We start from the raw sequence: 18322 nt of genomic DNA on the forward strand, positions 1-18322 counted from the left end.
ATAAATTTAATTAATTGATTAATATTTTCACCTAATTCAGTTTCGGTACGAGTTTTGCTCATTAGAAAAGTTTGTACAACGTAGGACACATTTACTGCACTGAAATTATTGTGCGTTGTTACTTTCCAGCAGATGTTCCCCACTTTATCAAACTCACAATCAGATTAAGTCCTTTAAAATGCAGAAATCCAAACCGGACCGAAGATGTTACTTACAGTCGCAGTGACTGCGCACATTATATTCCAATAACTTATAATAAATTCCTTGTGAATCCTTCGTGCCCCGCGGGTGGTAAACATGTACGTGTACAAAGCAAGAATGGACTCGATCGTTGAAGAATTTTTATGGCGTATAAAAGTGAAAAGTTGCCGGATATTCAATCGATTTCAATAAAGCGCCGATACACACTCAGTTTGCAGGGATCGTGGCCGTGGGCTACGTTCGCATTGCGCCCGAAAAAAGCGGGCATATTTAGAGTGGTGTTTCGGGGGCGACCGTGCGAAAAACGCGACGGTACGCTTCTTTGACGGGGAACGATTCGTGTCGCGTTTCTTTTCCCCCGTTTTTTTTTTTTTGGGAGGGGGGGGGTGACGATAAAAGTGGATACCATTGATGGAATATGAAATTTGATGGGTGCCAAGTATTTTTATGACGATTTTATAACTGTTAAGGCACTGGGTCATAAAAAAGTGGTGGAATTCGGTATTGCATGTGTAAAAAATCTGGGTATCAGTGTACAATGTTTAGTTTTACGATCCTACACAATGGGTGGGCCTAAAATAATGGTTGCCGTAAAAAAATATCGGTGGTGATACTCATTTGTTAGTTCAATTGACACATTCATTTTTTAAAAAAATAACGTATTTTATTCTGTTTTCCACGATTACTAGTTTCATTTAATTTAATAATTGTTGTAAATTGTAATAATAAAAGTTTGTAATTTATGTACAGATTTTTTTTACAATGTACAAAATAATATTAAAGCACTGTAAAATTAACAAAATAATATTCAGCATTTTTTTCTTAGTTCATTAACACAATTAAAATAAAATATTAAATTTTTAAAATAATCTAAAAATTAATTTATTTAATTAATAAATTATATTTAAAATTGAAATAATTATTTATAAAATTTAATAACATACAGACATTTAAAAACATATTTTACATAAACTTTTACGTGCTAATTATCTTCTAAAATAAAAATTGTGTTTTTATTTAATTAAAATTGAAATGAAGTTCATTCATTATTAAACCTAATGATTAATATAACCAAATCAAATAAAAATAATTTAAAAACTATGTGGTTTTTTCACATTGTACTAAATAATATTAAAACAATGTAAAAATAAAAAAAATATTTCATTACCTTTTTCTTAATTTTTTAGTACAATTAAAGTAAATATAATAAATAAATTTATAAAGTAACCTAAAAATTTATTTATTTTAGTAATATATTTAAAATTAAAATAAGTATTTGTAAAATTTAAAACAACCAAAAATTTACAGATTTTTCTTTGTCACAATATTGCATTCTAAAGTAAAAATTATGTTAATATTATGCTCATTCTAGGAACCAAATATTGAAATGGCCTAATCAGTTAAAATAAATGCATTATAAATTATTTTCTTTATGTTATTCAAAAGAATATTAAAACACTGAAAAAATAAAAAATAATAATATTTAATTATTTAATTAGTCTATTAATACATTTACAATAAATTACATAATAATTTGTTTTCAAAAGAAAAAAAATAGAAACTATATAATTTTATGTTGATTAATTATTTTTTAATATAGGAAATCACTCTATTACCCAAAGACCATATCATTTTTTCCATTGTACAAAATAATATTAAAACACTGAAAGATCAAAAAATAATATTTTAACTCATTTTTCCCAGTTATTAAAACAATAAATAACAAATTTATAAAATAACCTATAAATTAATTTATTTTGGTAATATATTTAAAATTAAAATAATTTGTAAAATTTAGAATGGCTAAAAATATTGTATTCTAAAGTAAAAAATATGTTAATATTTTTTTAACATATAGGTTCATTCTATCAACCAAATATTCAAGTGGTCCAGTCAATTCCATATAAATAAAAATTTTGTCAGATTTATCTGATGGATTATATAATTTTGTTATGTTGGACGAAATAATATTAAAACAGTCTAATCCAGTTTATTAAGGCAATTATAATAAAATATAATAATTAAATGATCTAAAAAATAAATTTATCTTTATAATAAGTTGAAAAATAATAAACTATTTGTAAAATTTAATATTACTAAACATTTACAGACTTTCCTTTATATGTTAATATTGTTTTCAAAAGTAACAATAGTAATTATATAATTATAATTATATATTTATTATAGGAACAAATTCTATTAGCTAAAGACCATATCAATTTTTTACATGATACAAAATAATATGAAACACTGAAAGAATAAAAAATAATATTTCGACAAAATTTTTCTAGTAAATTAATAAAATATAATGGTTATATATATATAAAAAAATGTAAAAATTATTTTTTTATAAGATATTTCAAATTAAAATAATTAATTGTAAATTTAAATATTACTATTACTAAAAATATTTTTTTTATTTTTTATTGAATTAAAATAAAATTGGAATTATACAATTATAATTATAATTTTTTTACACTAAAACCAACGATTATCGTACTATAACTCAATTCATTTGAATTTTTTTATATTGAAACTACCAAAAAATTTAGATTCAATGTTTTCGTTTATCAATCTTTTTATTAAATGTAAATTAGTAATGATTTTAATACAAATTATACTTTTAAATATTATAATAAATATATAAAAATTAATATTTCTACCTATAAAAATTTTTCAATTGAACAATTTTAACGTTCTTAACTTCATCAATAATAATCTATTATTATTATAAATTTAATAAATTTTTAATTAAATTAGTACTGGAAATATGAAAAATAGTTTTTAACTTTAAGAGTTTTAACTAAAAAATGAAAATGAAAATTTATTTAAAAATATTACATTGTATACATATAAATAAAGTATTGCATTTATTTCACAAATATATTTTATATTGAAACAACGTTAACGATTGTTAAAATTATTATTTATTGTTTTTTTAATTTATTTTTTTATTTATTATAGAATAAAATAAATATAATAATTTTTAATGAAAATGTTACAGAAAATTGATATTTCAATAAAAATTATAGTTTCAATAACAACAAAATATCCAATTAAAAATAAATAATATTCAATCTGTTTATTGCCTTCGAACATCCCTTATACATAAAAGCAATGAGGAGCCCTTTTTAGGCTGTACGACACAGTCACTCGCCATCGCTTGCTTATATTCCTTCAAAGTAGTGCACATAACCTGAGGACCTGAAATAACAATCCGACAAAAAAGCCAGCTTCGCATCTTTTTAAATATATTTTCCGAATCGCTTTGGGCCAGCACAAACACTCATCACATTTTTGGCGCCCGAGGCCAAGAACGGTGGAAAAAATCCATCGGAAACTCATCCGTATATCATCCCGAACATTCCTTTCTACATATCACGGACGACCCTTTCATTCCGTCAGGACGGAAACAAGTAAACATTGCACTGGAACATGTTCCCCGTCAAGGAAAATGATACAAAATACATGGCGTAAGGTTCCTTTGAACATCTGGATGTTCGAAACGAAACGGAATTAAATTGACTGCAGCAGCAGTTTTGTGCCTTGCAAAGATATTCCTTATTACGATGCGGAAGAGACGAATCGGTATATCTCCTCCGTTCGTATTCAAATAACGAAAAAAGCAATTATGTGGCAACATGTTCACCTTTCGATTCGACACGAAAATATAAATATGAATATATAAATATGAAATGTTGTTTATTACTAGGTTTATTATGGAATATCAAAGAGGATCATTTCGACTTATACGGTCACAACTTATTAGGTACGACTTCACAAATCCCGATACGTGACTGCGACCATATAAATCAATAAGTACTTGGGTAGGTACCGCCGCATGTTGATTTTAACAGCGTTCGTCGAAGTCGACTTACAATTCCTGCGAAAATTTCCACATTTAAATTTATTAAACGGCGTCAGCACATCGAGCAAATCCGCCCACGCGACAATTAGACCAGTTGTCGTATTAAGGCGCTTTCCGAATAAAAATCGGCCACGCCAAATTTGTGCATAATGCATATTATATACACGGGGAGTGCCCAAAAAAAGAGAGGCGACCACGCCTCCAACGTCTTTATTGGCTGCATCATTCATTACTTAATTAATGTTCAATTGTTAAACAAAGAGGCTGTTTCGCTGCGACGTTATTGAAATCGCTGAAGCGTGGATCAGCCAAGAACACATTTAAATTTTATATTAATTTATCAATTGAATCTTGTACAAAAATTGGGTCCACCCGGAAATTTGATACTAGTACCCAAAGCCTCCGAAGAATTTTGCCCTTTTCAAGCCTAATTTCGATAATTATGTTAAACGTTTATCTGGGAAACATCTTGGGAGCTTTTATGAAAAGTTAAATACAATTAACCGCACAGCCCTAACAGTAGGTTCAATTGTGCTTTTAAAAATTAGTGCCGCACAAGCAAACAGGTAGAAAACCAATGTAGTACGTTTTTTTCTACCAATTATCCCGGGTATGACTGTACAATAATGCAACAATGTGTTATTTGAATTTTGTACAAAAGACCTCTTAACTGTTTAAATACAAGAATAGTACTTGAGACTTATAATTTAATAATTACAATATTTCTTTTATAGTAACAATGCTTGAGGATGTGTCGGTTATGTCTTCGGCACTGTGAGAAAAATAAACATTGTGAGATTGTGTAAGAAATTTAATCGTTAGATGGAAACGTAGAGTTTCAGAAAGAAAAGCAATTTTTCACGCCCACGTTGCGAGTTCATGTAGTAAATGTATTTGGTGTTTGAAACTTCCGATAGTTGTGTTTGATTTATATCACAGAAAACATATTCCCGATGTTAGGGATGATAAATTTAAATAATTGTTCAGTTCGTAGTTTATTATAGTAGTCGAAAGATTTATTTTCACTTTGTTAATATCAAATAAATTAATATAATAATAAATTGATTTTAAGTAGTCGAAAGATTTATTTTCACTTTGTCAATATCAAATAAACTAATATAACAATAAATTAATTTTAACTCAAATATCTTCCTTAATTGGGACAATTTTGATGAATATTGATTAAAATTAAAAGAAATTAAATCCATAAACAAATCTTTCAACAAATTCATTATTTTTTGTACAAATTAATTAACTATAATATTTAATTCATATACGCAACTCGATTGGAAATAATTATGCCATATTTGATTAATAATAGAATTCAAAAACAATTTAAACAATGAAATATATTATTTAAAATGAACATCAATATACATAATTAATTTTATAAATGAAATATTAAAATACGTTTCAATTTCTATAAAATTTATTTTATTATTTATTTCATTATTAATTGTATTGTTCAACCTCTTTAATCCGGACAATTATGCAAAAATTGTGCACCCTATATGATATTACTAATATTATAATAAATTAATTTTAAATCAAATATTACTTAACTAATATATTCATTAATTAGGATAATTTAGCTAAACATTGATAAAATTTGAAGGAAATTAAACCCATAAACAAAGCTTTCAACAAATTCAGTCATTTTTTTATACAGTAATTAACTATAATATTTAGATCATATGCTCAATTCGAGAGGAAACAATTATGTCAATGATATTTATTATTTAAAATAAATATAAATGTACTAAATAATTTTATTAATGAAATATTAAAAATACATAATAAACAATTGCTATAAAATAAAATTATTTCATTATTAATTGCATTGTACAACCTCTTTAATCCAGACAATTATGCAAAACTAAAATAAAATTTCCTTTCAAAAACAATATTTATTTAAAACAGCTAATAAATATTATTAACAATAAATTTTCCATATTCTTTTGTTCCAATTCAGTTTATTATTTTAAATTTTATTTTATTAAATTAAATTACAACAAATTATATATTTTCGATGTTAGGGTTGATAATTTCAAATAATTTTTCAGTTCGTTGTTTATTGTACTGGTCGATAGATTTATTTTCACTCAGCCAATATAATATTAACTTATATTACAATAAATTATTTTTAAATCAAATATTATCCAACTAATATATTCCTTAATTTGTATAATTTTGCTGAATACTGATTAATAAAAATTAAACGAAGTTAATTAAATCTATAAATAAATCTTTCAACAAATTCAGTATTTTTTGTATAAATTAATTAACTGTAATATTTTTATTAGAAAAAATTATAACATATTTAAGTAATTTAAACAATGATTTTTATAATTTAAAATGAATAACAATATACATTATTAATTTTATTAATGAAATATTAAAAATATATTTAAAATTAGAATAATTTATTCTCTTCAGAAACAATATTTATTAGCAATAAGAATAAGTAATTCTTTTGCTTACATTTGGTTTATTATTTTGAATTTTATTTTGTTGTAAACATAAATTAGTATTTATTCTTTTAGACATCATTTTATTTTTGGAAATTTTGACCAAATTAACGAGGTATGTTTGGACTATTTGTTTGACATGTCCGGATTACTGGATGTCCGGATTAACATGAGTCCGAATTAGGGAGGTAGGGACACTATAACTATAGTATATGACTTTAAAATAATGTAAATAAATTAAAAAGTCGTTAATACAGTTAAGGAATTAATTACAATTTAATTTTTGTTTATTAATTACAAGAGTCAATTTAGCAAAAAATAACAGCAAACAAATGACAGCCAGACAATACTATTTTAAAAAAATGTTCGTTAATAATATGAAATGTATGAATAATCTAATTGGATACATTTTATTCTAATTTATTATCGATTTTCTTTCTGGTATCCAAAAACATTACTTAAGTAATAACTGTTAATTTTAAATTAACTAATTTTATTGACACATTTCCACAGCATTTTAAAGCTATTATATACTTGTTTAACATAGACAACATTCTTTGAAACTTGTTGCGTCCCGTTACGCGCATTAAAACCAACAAAATAAATAAAAAAAAAATTAAAAAATAAAATAAAAATAAAATACCTGTTCAACAATTCAAAAAAAAAAAAAATAATCCAAATCCACAGAAGCAAAACACACAACACTTTACCTTATGTGCCGTAGTAGGCCATAATCACCAAAACCAATCGAAACAGTCACCACTCGAAATAAATAAAACCACCACCGTTCACCAAGTTCGCCAACCGTCAATCAGAACCGCCGTCGAGAAGGCACCACCACCCACAAACCAAAATCGGGGGAGCGTTGGTCAACGAAAACCGTGAACCGTTCGAATTGTTTACAAGTGAACGCGTAGTCCGGCTGTGTCGCGTGGCAGACTGCGAAACATCCCCTACCAACGAAGGCGGCGACTCTACTACTGCCGCATCAGAAGCTCCAAGCTCAGTTTCGGAGAACAAGTTCCGATCGCGGAAAGGGTGGGAGTGCCACCAGAGCCGAATTGTCTGCGCGGACCCGTAATAACTGTGCGATGGAAAACAAATAAATGATTAAGTTTTGTTTATTTTTGATGATACGTCCGACCTTGCCGCATTGCTTTGATGTTATATTTAAGGTGCGTGAAACGGGGCGACGCTCCGCATCTTTTTTTATTATTATTTTTTTGTTTCTTTTACCTGTTTCCCAGATGCTATAATAGTGGTGACCGCAGCAGATAATTTGCAGGAACAGGAAACAAATATTAACACAAGTATTAAAACGTTTTCTTAATTATGAACAAGATTAAAAAAATATACATATATTTATTAACTATTAGTAACATATAAATAGTATAATAAAATTCTAAATCGGATGACAACATTCCTTGTTTAAGCATTTAAATAAATTTCTAACAGCTATAACTGGAATTATCCAATTAGCTAGTTGAACGTATTTAACATGCATCTGTAAGGTCCCAATTTGGTTTAAAACTTCGGAAAAAATATGTGTAAAAATAAAACATGAACTCAACAAAAAAATATTTTCATCAAACAGTATTCAACGCAGTTTATTCTACCTTTTAAATTAAAAACAATTGAAACCACTAGTTCCAGATTAATGTGATAAAAAAAGCATTGATTTTAAAATTAAAATCCGGCGTCACTGTTCAAAACACATGCACACATATTTCCCCTTTTGCACGTCGAAGGAGCCGTTAATAGAAAATTAATTAAATGAGCATAACTCAATAGGTTGCGGAACAATGAGGCTGCACAGGCATTCGCAAAGAGCAAACGAACGAAATTATTGTTACCACGTGCACTTGTAAAACCAAATTACCGGCGAAATGTTCTTAAGAGCCGTTGAAAAACTCGTCTACCGTCGTTAAGTAGTTATTGTTAAAACATTTAGCGATCTCTCTGTCGGATTAATGACGTTTCTTCGGTGAAATTTTTAATGTGCATTTGAAGAATTTAAAGCAGGTCCGTCGTAATACGAAGATGAAAACTTGGAATTGCTGTTCATTTGTAGTGATTATGACTATTCGTAATGGAATTTTAGATATACTGAGCAGTAATTCAAGGGTAAAGTCAACAATCACTTAATCGTTAATTGTGTTGTAAACTAATATTTTATATATCTTCAAGAAAATCATGTCGGATTGTTGCAGAACAACTGTCCGCCTTGAATGGAGCCATTAGACAAAGCCAGTTTGAATAAAGCATTCCAAACAAAAAAATTAATCTACAAGAACATTGAACATAATAGAATTACAGACATTGGAAGAGAAATTATCATCAATTAAAGCGCAATTTGCATAAGGACATCCGTTTCTAGATCGTGACGACAAAAATGGGTGCAAGTTTGTCTTCGTGACCGGTAGCAGTCCCGAGGTATTAGCTCTGGACGGCCAGACTAAAAAAATATGTTCCGAATTTTTTGTTTGTTCATATCGCGCATGACATAAAGGTCATTTAAAGCATTAGCATTGAAGTGTATGTGCCACAATATATTATTTCAGATTCAAAAGAATATGTGCGCCTCCGTAATCCCCCTATTTACTGGAGCAATTGCGCACGGACTGGAATAAGAGCAATCCGATTTATTTAGTTGTTTGCAGACTATATTTTTACAGGAGTATTATGTACAGTTTTCACATATATTTGTGTATATATAAGAAAAGAAAACAACACAAGTAGCTTTATAAGTAAAAACAGTGTAAAACCACTAAAATTTGATATATTTTAAAGAGTTTTATTGTGTACATCAGTTTCAAATCTGATTTCAGATGGTTTGATACTATAAAAGTTGGGTTTATTTCCACTTTAAAGTATTTATTAACTAAAATTTTCAAATACTTTATTTCAATTATTATAATTCCATGCTTGGAAAAGAAAATAATGATTTTGCTTTAAATGTTACTTAATAAATTTTTAGATAGACAATACTTATATAAATTATAGAAGTGTTTCTTTATTAAAATGTAACAAATTAAAATAATTTAACAACAGAGTATTCTCTAGTCTTTCCAAATATTTAAGTAAAAATCCTGAGAAGTACATGCCCACCCTTTACAGTTATCAAATACTTTATGGCAAAACAAAACATGAAAAACTGTCACTTTTAGAATTAAGAGCATATAAACTTAGTCCTGATGTTTTATCAAAGATTAAAAAATCTTTGGATGTATACTAAAATTTTAAATACCTTTGTGTAAAATAATTTAAATTTATTTTATTATTAAAAGAAAGACAATCATACATTTATAAACAAATTCAATATTTTTAAATGTTGGCTATATTTGATTATTCATTTTTTTGTTAATTTGTTGATAGAAAATATTTTGAAATTTCACGTAGGTTAACATGCGGCAAAATTCCCAATGACCAATCCTTCGAACATAGGCAAATAATTAACCCACCGGTCATACGGGTTGCATACGTTGCATATTGTTTACATCAACAAAGTACATTTGAAATTCCAATGGATAAAAAAGAAGTTTCGGATACATTAGGTGCAGCAAAAATCTATCTGCAACGGCTAAAATGTCTCGACAAGGAACTGCAAGTGGCCGAAAAACAGGTCGACAACACGTACTTGGAGGCAGAACAAATTATCAATGATACATTTTCTAACCTCAAAGATACAATAATCAAAATTTTAATTGGTAGACGACAAAATTTAATTGACCAAGCCCAGAAGGTAATTGAACGCTTAATCAAATATCAGATAAACCGACACAATTTTGTTTTTAGGTTAGAAAAGAAGGTTTGACACCCCTTAGGGACTGTCGAAGTGTAATATCTGACAAAATGAAAAGCACTTTAGATCTGTTAAAGTTAGGTGATTCGTTGCTGAGCGGGACCAATAAAAATATCGGAACTTTCACACAAAAGTCGACTGTCCTTGGAGCCTTACCAGAAGTGCCTGAACTTACAGAAGTTCCTTACATTTCGTTTCAATATGAAGTAAATCTGGAGGACGAATTGAGGAGAATATGTTCACAAATTGGAGAAGTTTCTAGAATTGCCCCAGTCCAAGTAAAAATTGGTATAATTTTAATAAATCAAATGTTATATGAGTGTTTTTTAAGATAAGTGAGTTAGTACAGAAACCAGGTGCCATCTTAGTTGAGTGGAGTGTTAATGCAGATGATGAAAGGGGTTCAGATATACAGTATTTCAGACTACAAAGAGCTTATGGGGATGTACTAAATGATAAGCATTTGGTTGCAAACTTTGTAGATTGTTTTGAAGGCTTAGACACACAATTCTTGGCAAAAGATATACAGCCTAATCAACCATACTCATTCAGAGTTTGTTGTAAATATGAAGGTTCAACAGAATGGAGTCCTTGGTCTCTAGCCAAAGTTGCTTTCACTGAACTGAAGCATTTTTCATGGAGATTTAGCCAAGATTATATAGTTACAAATGAGAATAAAATTGCCAGATGTACCAAGTCATATCCAGAGGTTTTGTTTTCTGAAGGACCACAGTTTTTAATTGGGCACTCTATTGATTTCATAGTAAGAATTCTAAGATTTTTTATTACAAACCTATTAAATAAATTTGTTACAGTTTTTAGAAGCAGACTCAACAGATGGAATTATTGGATTACTCACAGAAGATGCTTACACTTCAGTGAATCACTTAAGATATATTACAGATGGTTCATTTTTCATTCAGAGGTCAGGCAGTATATTTGTTGAAGGGATTGAGAAGTCAACTAAACTCCCAGAATTCACAAAGGGTCAAACAGTAAGATATATTACTATTGAAACATTATAATAATATAATGAATGGCTCTTTTTTGTTCCAGATATCTTTTACATGTGAAGCAGTTAATGAGAATAAAGTTAGAGTTAATATTGACTCCTGCAACAAAAGAGTTACCTATGAATGGCCCATTAGTTTAGACACAAAAATGTATTTTGCAGCACAGTTTTATTCAGACAAATGGAAAGTGATGGTAGAATAATTTCCTTTCTAATTAAATATATATATATGCTTTGATGGTATTAACTGAATATTTAGTAAATTACAATTGTACAATGACTGAGTGTGAATATGTAGTTAATTGTTATCAATTTGTAACAAAATGTACTTAGTTAATAATTCAGTGCCACAAATATTAGTTAGCTTAAACTAAATTTTATTTATCTCAACTCGCATCTCTGAAAAAAAAGTCTGTTCCTCTTTACTGGAACCTTGTGCCAAACTATACATTGTAAGTAGAAATATATTGCTAAATCTTGCGCACTAATATTATATCCCAGTTTGCTCAATCAAATACTCATTTATTTGGCTTTATAAAATATGTTAGTTTTATTTTATATACTCATAATTAAATCAAAATAATCTCAAGGATCCGTCAATTGTTTCATACGTATAAATATGCATATACTATATTAATTAAATGTTATATTACCACATATATATGTAAAATACACTGTTTATGTAAATAAAGTATTTTCTATTTGACCCCTCATTTGGTTTTTGTTTCAATATAATAATTTATTTAGATTTAGACTTCTGGACAAGTTTTATATTTTTGCCATCATGAATCTTTTAATTTGATTCTGCGATATGAGGTCAAACTAGATTGAATCAGCCTCTGTCTCTGAGTTATAAAATTAGCCTAGAATTAACTTAATAAATTTAAAATTTATCAATCAACTAGTATTTTTCAATCTAGTTTTCCAGGTTTGATCTTGGGCAGTGTTATCTTCGTGTTTTTAAATGCCCATAAGCTAATCAAAACACAGGGGGTTATAAACTTCAACCCCTAAAGTAGTTCAAATGTCATCGCGAATTCTATGCAACAACCAAGAACTCTATGTAAGCCAACTTCAGGGTAAATAATTACGGATTTTTTTCTCACACGTCAAATGTACCCCAATCTGTCAATTTGCAATCGAATGATTTTTTAACTTAATTATACAATGACCGTAAAGAAACAGGTGGGTTTGTAGCTGTAAAATGGATTCGGACCGCGGCCACCCCATCATTAGCCTCATGAACAAGAACCGGCGATTTTGATGCATACCAGAGGTTTTGGGGCACAGTGAAAAGGAGTCGCGGGACTAGATGCCGCGCGGGCGGCGATTCTTTAAGGGGCGGTGCGATGCTCAATCTGGACCAGGAAGTAGGAGCTTGGGATTCTGTGCTGCTTGAGCCACTGACTGAGGACACATTCATTTCCAACCTCCAGCAACGTTTCAAAAGGGACTACATCTACACATACATTGGCAATGTGCTGATCTCCCTGAATCCTTACAAAAAATTGGCTTTGTATTCCACAGATTTGGTTGCTACATATGTAAAAAGAGGACCATTTCAACTTCCACCACACATGTATGTTTTGTTTGTGCCCTATTTTGGTTGATTTTGGTGTTGAATTGTTGTGCTTTTAGATATGCAATTGCAGGATCTGCATATAGATGGCTTAATGATAGAAATGAGGACCAATGTATTGTTGTTACAGGTAAATTGTTCAGCTGAAATCAATTGGACTACAATTGAATTGTATCTTTTTTAGGGGAAAGTGGATCTGGAAAAACAGAGGCTGCTAGAATAGTATTACAGTTTTTAGTGTTAGTTTCTGGTGATAGTCCAGAGGTTAAATTAGTTAAAGACCGTCTTGTTCAGGCCAACACACTTTTAGAGGCATTTGGAAATGCCCGTACTATGAAAAATGATAATGCTTCAAGATTTGTAAGTGTTCAATTGAATGTGTGGCACTTTTAACATCCAAAATGTTTTAGGGTAAATTTTTGGACATAGAATTTGATTTTAAAGGAGATCCAATTGGAGGCCAATTAACTAATTGTAAGTCTTTTATATTCATGCTTCCAAAAATCTTACATATAAAACCACAACATTGCTAGTCTAAGTACAAAAGAATAAATTCCTCAAAACATTTATGATTATATTTGTTCTTGATTTTAAAAAACTAATTAAGAAACATACAATTTTTGATGGTTGCAATCCTGTACCTTATGTTTATTTTTATAACTATTTGTGTTTTCTTTTTCATGCAGATTTTTTGGACAAGGTATGAATTAAGTTGTTTTATTAGACATAAGATTTAATTATTTTAAGAGATTATCACCCATTTAAATGAAAAAATTATCATCACATTATATTTATTTCTCCCTTCAAACAATCAGTAAAATAATTTATAAAATTTGTAATTTTATATTAATCTGATTAGTCATATTAGAAATATTGTCATTCACCAATCGATGAAGAAATTATATGTTCTAAATTGAAATTAAAAATGTGTAAAATGATATTTTTATGACACTTTCCATTATTTTTTAGTCTAGGGTGACCAAGTTAGCTTCAAGTGACAGAAATTTTCATATATTTTATCAACTGTTGTCTGGAGCTGATATTCAGTTGCTGAGTAAGTTAACTCCACATACCTTTTTTGATAATACAACTGAATGTTTTAGAATGTTTAAAACTTCAACGCAATGTTGAGCATTACACAATTTTGCAAACTGAAGGCAACCAGTCCACCCAGACAGATGAAGAAGATAGAAAACTATTTATATATACAAAGAGTGCGTTGGAAGTTTTAGGTTTTACTGTTAACGACATTGTCGATATTTTCCGTGTTATTGCAGTTGTTTTGAAACTAGGTAATATACAGTTTGTGCCTTGTAATAACATAGATGGTACAGATGGATCTAATATAAATAATGAATTCGGTAAGGCCAAGCAACTTTTCATTTCACTCAACATTAAAATCGATTCTTCACAGAGCTATTTGAGATATGCGAACTACTCGGCGCGGAGCCTCGATGGCTGCAACGTGCACTAACAAGCCGCCAAATTGAGGAAGGCATCATGACCGACCTGAGCGCCGCCGATGCCTCCCGAGTGCGCGACATCCTCTGCCGAACCCTCTACAGTCGGCTGTTCACTTGGTTGATCTACAAGATCAACGAAGTGATCAAAGCCAAAACACTTGGTAAAAGGAAGGTTATTGGAGTGTTAGATTTATACGGGTTCGAGGCTTTCGAGTACAACGGTTTCGAACAATTAATGGTGAACTATTGCAACGAGAAGTTGCATCAGTTCATCACGGCGGTCACCCTAAAGGACGAACAAGAGGAAATGATCAAAGAGGGACTCGAATGGACGAAAGTCGAGTTTTTTAATAATATGTGAGTGATGGTGGATGTTTAAACCTTCATAATTCAAAGTTGCTTATTCCATTTTAATTGTAGAGTTATATGTCAATTGTTAGAGCACGAGAGCCACGGCATATTGTCGTTGTTGGAGGAACAACACGTTCAAAACGATGATGCATATCTGACAAGAGTGGAACAATGTTGTGCTGGCCATTCACATTGTTTAGCAGCTGACGCCACACTGCCATTATTTAGTTTTCAGTAAGCCTAAACCAATTTTAACTGAACTGAAATTATGAGTAATATTTTTTAATTAGAATTCGTCACTTTGCGGGATCCGTTACCTACAAAGTGCACGGCTTCGTCGAAAAGAACCGCGACAATCTACCCCGCGAGGTTTCGAGAGCGATGTTCCGCTGTGACCATCCCCTCATGCAGATGCTGTTCCCCGAGGGCAATCCGAAGAGGTGCATCGTCAAACGGCCCATTTCCAAATCGGTCCAGCTTCAGGTCGCCCTGAACTCGCTGCTGAAGAGTTTGCACGCCAGACAGTCGCACTACATCCGATGTCTCAAGCCCAACGACCTCAAACAACCCAGGATACTCGAACTCGCCCTCATTCAGCACCAAGTACGGTATCTCGGTTTGATATCTACCGTTCAGGTGTGGAGGCAGGGCTTCTGTTATCGATTGCCCTACCTGCAGTTCCTGAGCCGCTACAAAATGATTTCGGGCAATACTTGGCCTAGGTGGCGCGGCTCACCCATTGAGGGTGTGTCGGTGCTGCTGCGTTCGGTGCCGATACCCAGTGCCGAATTCACGTTCGGACGCACGAAGCTGTTCGTACGCAGTCCCAGGACCGTTTTCGAGCTGGAGGACTTCAGAAGGGCGCGTCTTCATGATTTGGCGCTGCTTATACAGAAGGTTTGGCGTGGATATCGGCAGAAGAAACACTACAGGAAGCTGCGGCACAGCCAGATGGTCATTTCTTCGGCGTGGAGAAGTTGGCGAGTAAGAGATTCTTCCTACCAATTAATTCAATTTACTTTGGTTGTTAAATAGAATAGTAATTAGCTGGAAACATTGAAATTTAATTCAAGTTTAGTGTAACTAATTTTGCATTTTCTCCAATCATAGGAACTTAAATACGGTATACCTTTTCAAGGACGTAAACATCTTTGGTGTTTGTATAATGTGGTATGAGGATTATATTTTATGCCTTGTATCAAGCTAGTAAATTGCCCTTTGTTATTTTATTATGTAAAATGTTTCTTTATCAGTTCAGTATGTTGTTTTGCAGGCTCGGGAAGAATTTCGGATACTAAAACATCGAAAACAAGTCGAATGGGCTGCCAGGGTTATACAAAGGCATTACATCCAATGGAAAGTAAGTTGACGTAATTTTGTTGGATTAGATATTCATTAGAGTTTGGCTTTATTTTTCAGAGAAGACAATACCTTTTGCAATTATACAGACTGCTGCCGGCCGATGCGGACTCGCCCATGTGTCGCGATTGGCCTACGTCGTATCCGAAGCTGACGGAATGTAGTGGTTTGCTGCGCAAAATTCACCATCGCTGGCGGTGCCATAAGTACCGTATGAAGTTCGACCAAACGGCCAGGAACCGGATGAGGGAGAAGGTTACTGCCAGTTTTATTTTCAAAGACAGGAAATGCTCATATCCTAGAAGGTAATCATGCTTAAATGAATAATTTTCTTCAATTTAAATACTAAATTTTTAGTGTATCTCATCCTTTTCTTGGCGACTACGTCCGTTTGAGACAGAACGTACAATGGAAGAAAATGTGTTTGGAAAGTAACGACCAATATGTAGTTTTTGCAGATATTATTAATAAGATTACGAGATCCAGCGGGAAGGTAAGTTCTATACAAGGTGTTTCTAAAATAGATAGTAGAACACCTGAATTTCTTCCTATTCTTAAGCCACTGAACAGTTTTTAAAACCATTAAGCTTTTCAAATTTAAATTTAAGAACTTGTATTTACTTAAGGAAAATGTCATTATTTAGTTTTTTTTTTAATCACTGGATGTGTTTTACCAGCTCTCAGATTTTGGTCATTTATTTTATCATATTGAGTGGATGATGTATAATTATGATTTGCAGTTTGTTCCTATCCTTTTGGTGATTTCAACGAGATCAATGTTAATATTGGACCAACGAACGCTTCAAATCAAATATCGAGTGCCAGCCACAGAAATCTATAGGATGTCCCTTTCACCGTTTTTGGATGATGTAGCAGTGGTACACGTTAGAGCTGTAAGTTGTTGTACTTAAGTACATTTTGATCATAAATTTTGTTTAGTTAGTTTTGTATTAGCAATATGTCTCTATAGCTAATTGACACATATCTATAGTGAGAATATGCTTGAGAACATCTAATGATAGACTTGATGTATTTATTAGTTGCCAGCATTTTTAGTACGCTAGACTAGACCCCCAATTTGCACTTTACAGTCATCGGTAGGCAACCCGGAAACATCAAGCGCAACATCTGACACAACCGGATGCCTATTTCAGAGCGATTTGAGCAAGAAGAAGGGCGACTTCGTGTTTCAAACTGGCCACGTCATCGAAATCGTCACCAAGCTTTTTCTCGTCATACAGAACGCCACCGGTAAACCCCCCGAAGTAAACATCACCACCGAGTAAGTTTCCTGCTCTATTTAAAGGACTTGAAGACTAATTAATATTTCTTGTATAGGTTTGAGGCGAACTTCGGGTCGCAAACGGTAACGTTCACGTTTAAGTGCGGCATGCCCGAAGTGCAGCCGGGTCAGATCCGCGTGCTCCGCAAGGCGAACAAAATGGAGGTGTACGTGTGACATACCGCCAGACATATCCCCACGACCACCGCCGCACCGATCACTGCCATTCGAGTTTCGCCGCCGCCGACGTCGCTCTGTCCCTCGCTCCGCCGCCCTTCGACGACACAGTACGCGGTGGTACATTGGTTTGAATCGATTCCTGGTTTTTGGTTTTCTTTGGTTCGAAATTTTCGTGTTTTGTCAAGTATAGTTAATTAGAGACAAGTGTCTTTTGTTTGTTTAATAAAAACTGAAAATCAAAAACATATACCAAATCGAATACGATTTGTAAAGTTATAGTAGAAATAAAGTGTATAAAAGAACATGCACATATTCGTTTTCTTTTTTGAGTATGTATGTAATTTGAAAGTTTAATTATGCAGCAAGAAAACCAAATTCCAAGTTCAGTGTAACCAAAGACCACATTGTAGAATTCCTGTTGTTGCACTGCACAACTGTCGGTTGTTTCGTTTCCGACATCGTTACAACCTCATCCGGTTAACCTTCACCATAGGTGATACGTAAATATTTCAAAATAGTACAAAGTTGTTTTGGACCAGTACAAATTAAACCGTATTTGTTATGGGTTTTGTTAGAAAAATTCCCCATCCAATAATAAACTACATTAAATGAAATATGCATAGTTATGTGTATGCAATTTTACCGACAATAGAATGCAGAAATAGGATGTGACATTGAGAATTATTTAATTTGTCTGGTCCCTTTTCAAATTAACATTAAACTGTTCATTTTCCAAAGTCATAGTGCCAAAGATATC

At 31.4% G+C, this 18322-nt stretch overlaps 3 protein-coding genes across 8 annotated transcripts in view; 2 read left to right on the forward strand and 1 right to left on the reverse strand.

Annotated features, from left to right (window-relative positions):
• Positions 1-7473, reverse strand: part of LOC109593953 (protein slit) — a 248789-nt gene extending 241316 nt beyond the window's left edge. For all 6 annotated transcript variants that reach the window (XM_049964418.1, XM_049964417.1, XM_049964416.1 and 3 more), the window contains exon 1: positions 7248-7473. The gene's annotated coding sequence lies outside the window, so the exon portion shown is untranslated. The remainder of the gene's footprint in view (positions 1-7247) is intronic.
• A 2454-nt stretch (positions 7474-9927) lies between these two features.
• LOC109600997 (cytokine receptor-like factor 3) lies at positions 9928-12064 on the forward strand. Its single transcript, XM_020017197.2, has 5 exons — positions 9928-10279; positions 10333-10617; positions 10671-11102; positions 11155-11334; positions 11396-12064. Exons 1-5 carry the CDS (start codon positions 10061-10063, stop codon positions 11552-11554), a joined length of 1275 nt encoding a protein of 424 aa, XP_019872756.1. The 5' UTR covers positions 9928-10060; the 3' UTR covers positions 11555-12064.
• A 401-nt stretch (positions 12065-12465) lies between these two features.
• On the forward strand, positions 12466-17873 carry LOC109600998 (unconventional myosin-Ib). Its single transcript, XM_020017198.2, has 16 exons — positions 12466-12930; positions 12990-13060; positions 13115-13290; positions 13341-13404; positions 13617-13630; positions 13900-13984; positions 14034-14291; positions 14345-14750; positions 14814-14978; positions 15035-15728; positions 16018-16104; positions 16164-16408; positions 16461-16596; positions 16844-16996; positions 17195-17385; positions 17442-17873. Exons 1-16 carry the CDS (start codon positions 12701-12703, stop codon positions 17560-17562), a joined length of 3096 nt encoding a protein of 1031 aa, XP_019872757.1. The 5' UTR covers positions 12466-12700; the 3' UTR covers positions 17563-17873.
• The last annotated feature ends 449 nt before the right edge of the window (positions 17874-18322 follow it).

This window comes from Aethina tumida, chromosome 3, assembly GCF_024364675.1.
Source record: "Aethina tumida isolate Nest 87 chromosome 3, icAetTumi1.1, whole genome shotgun sequence".
NCBI lineage: Eukaryota > Metazoa > Arthropoda > Insecta > Coleoptera > Nitidulidae > Aethina > Aethina tumida.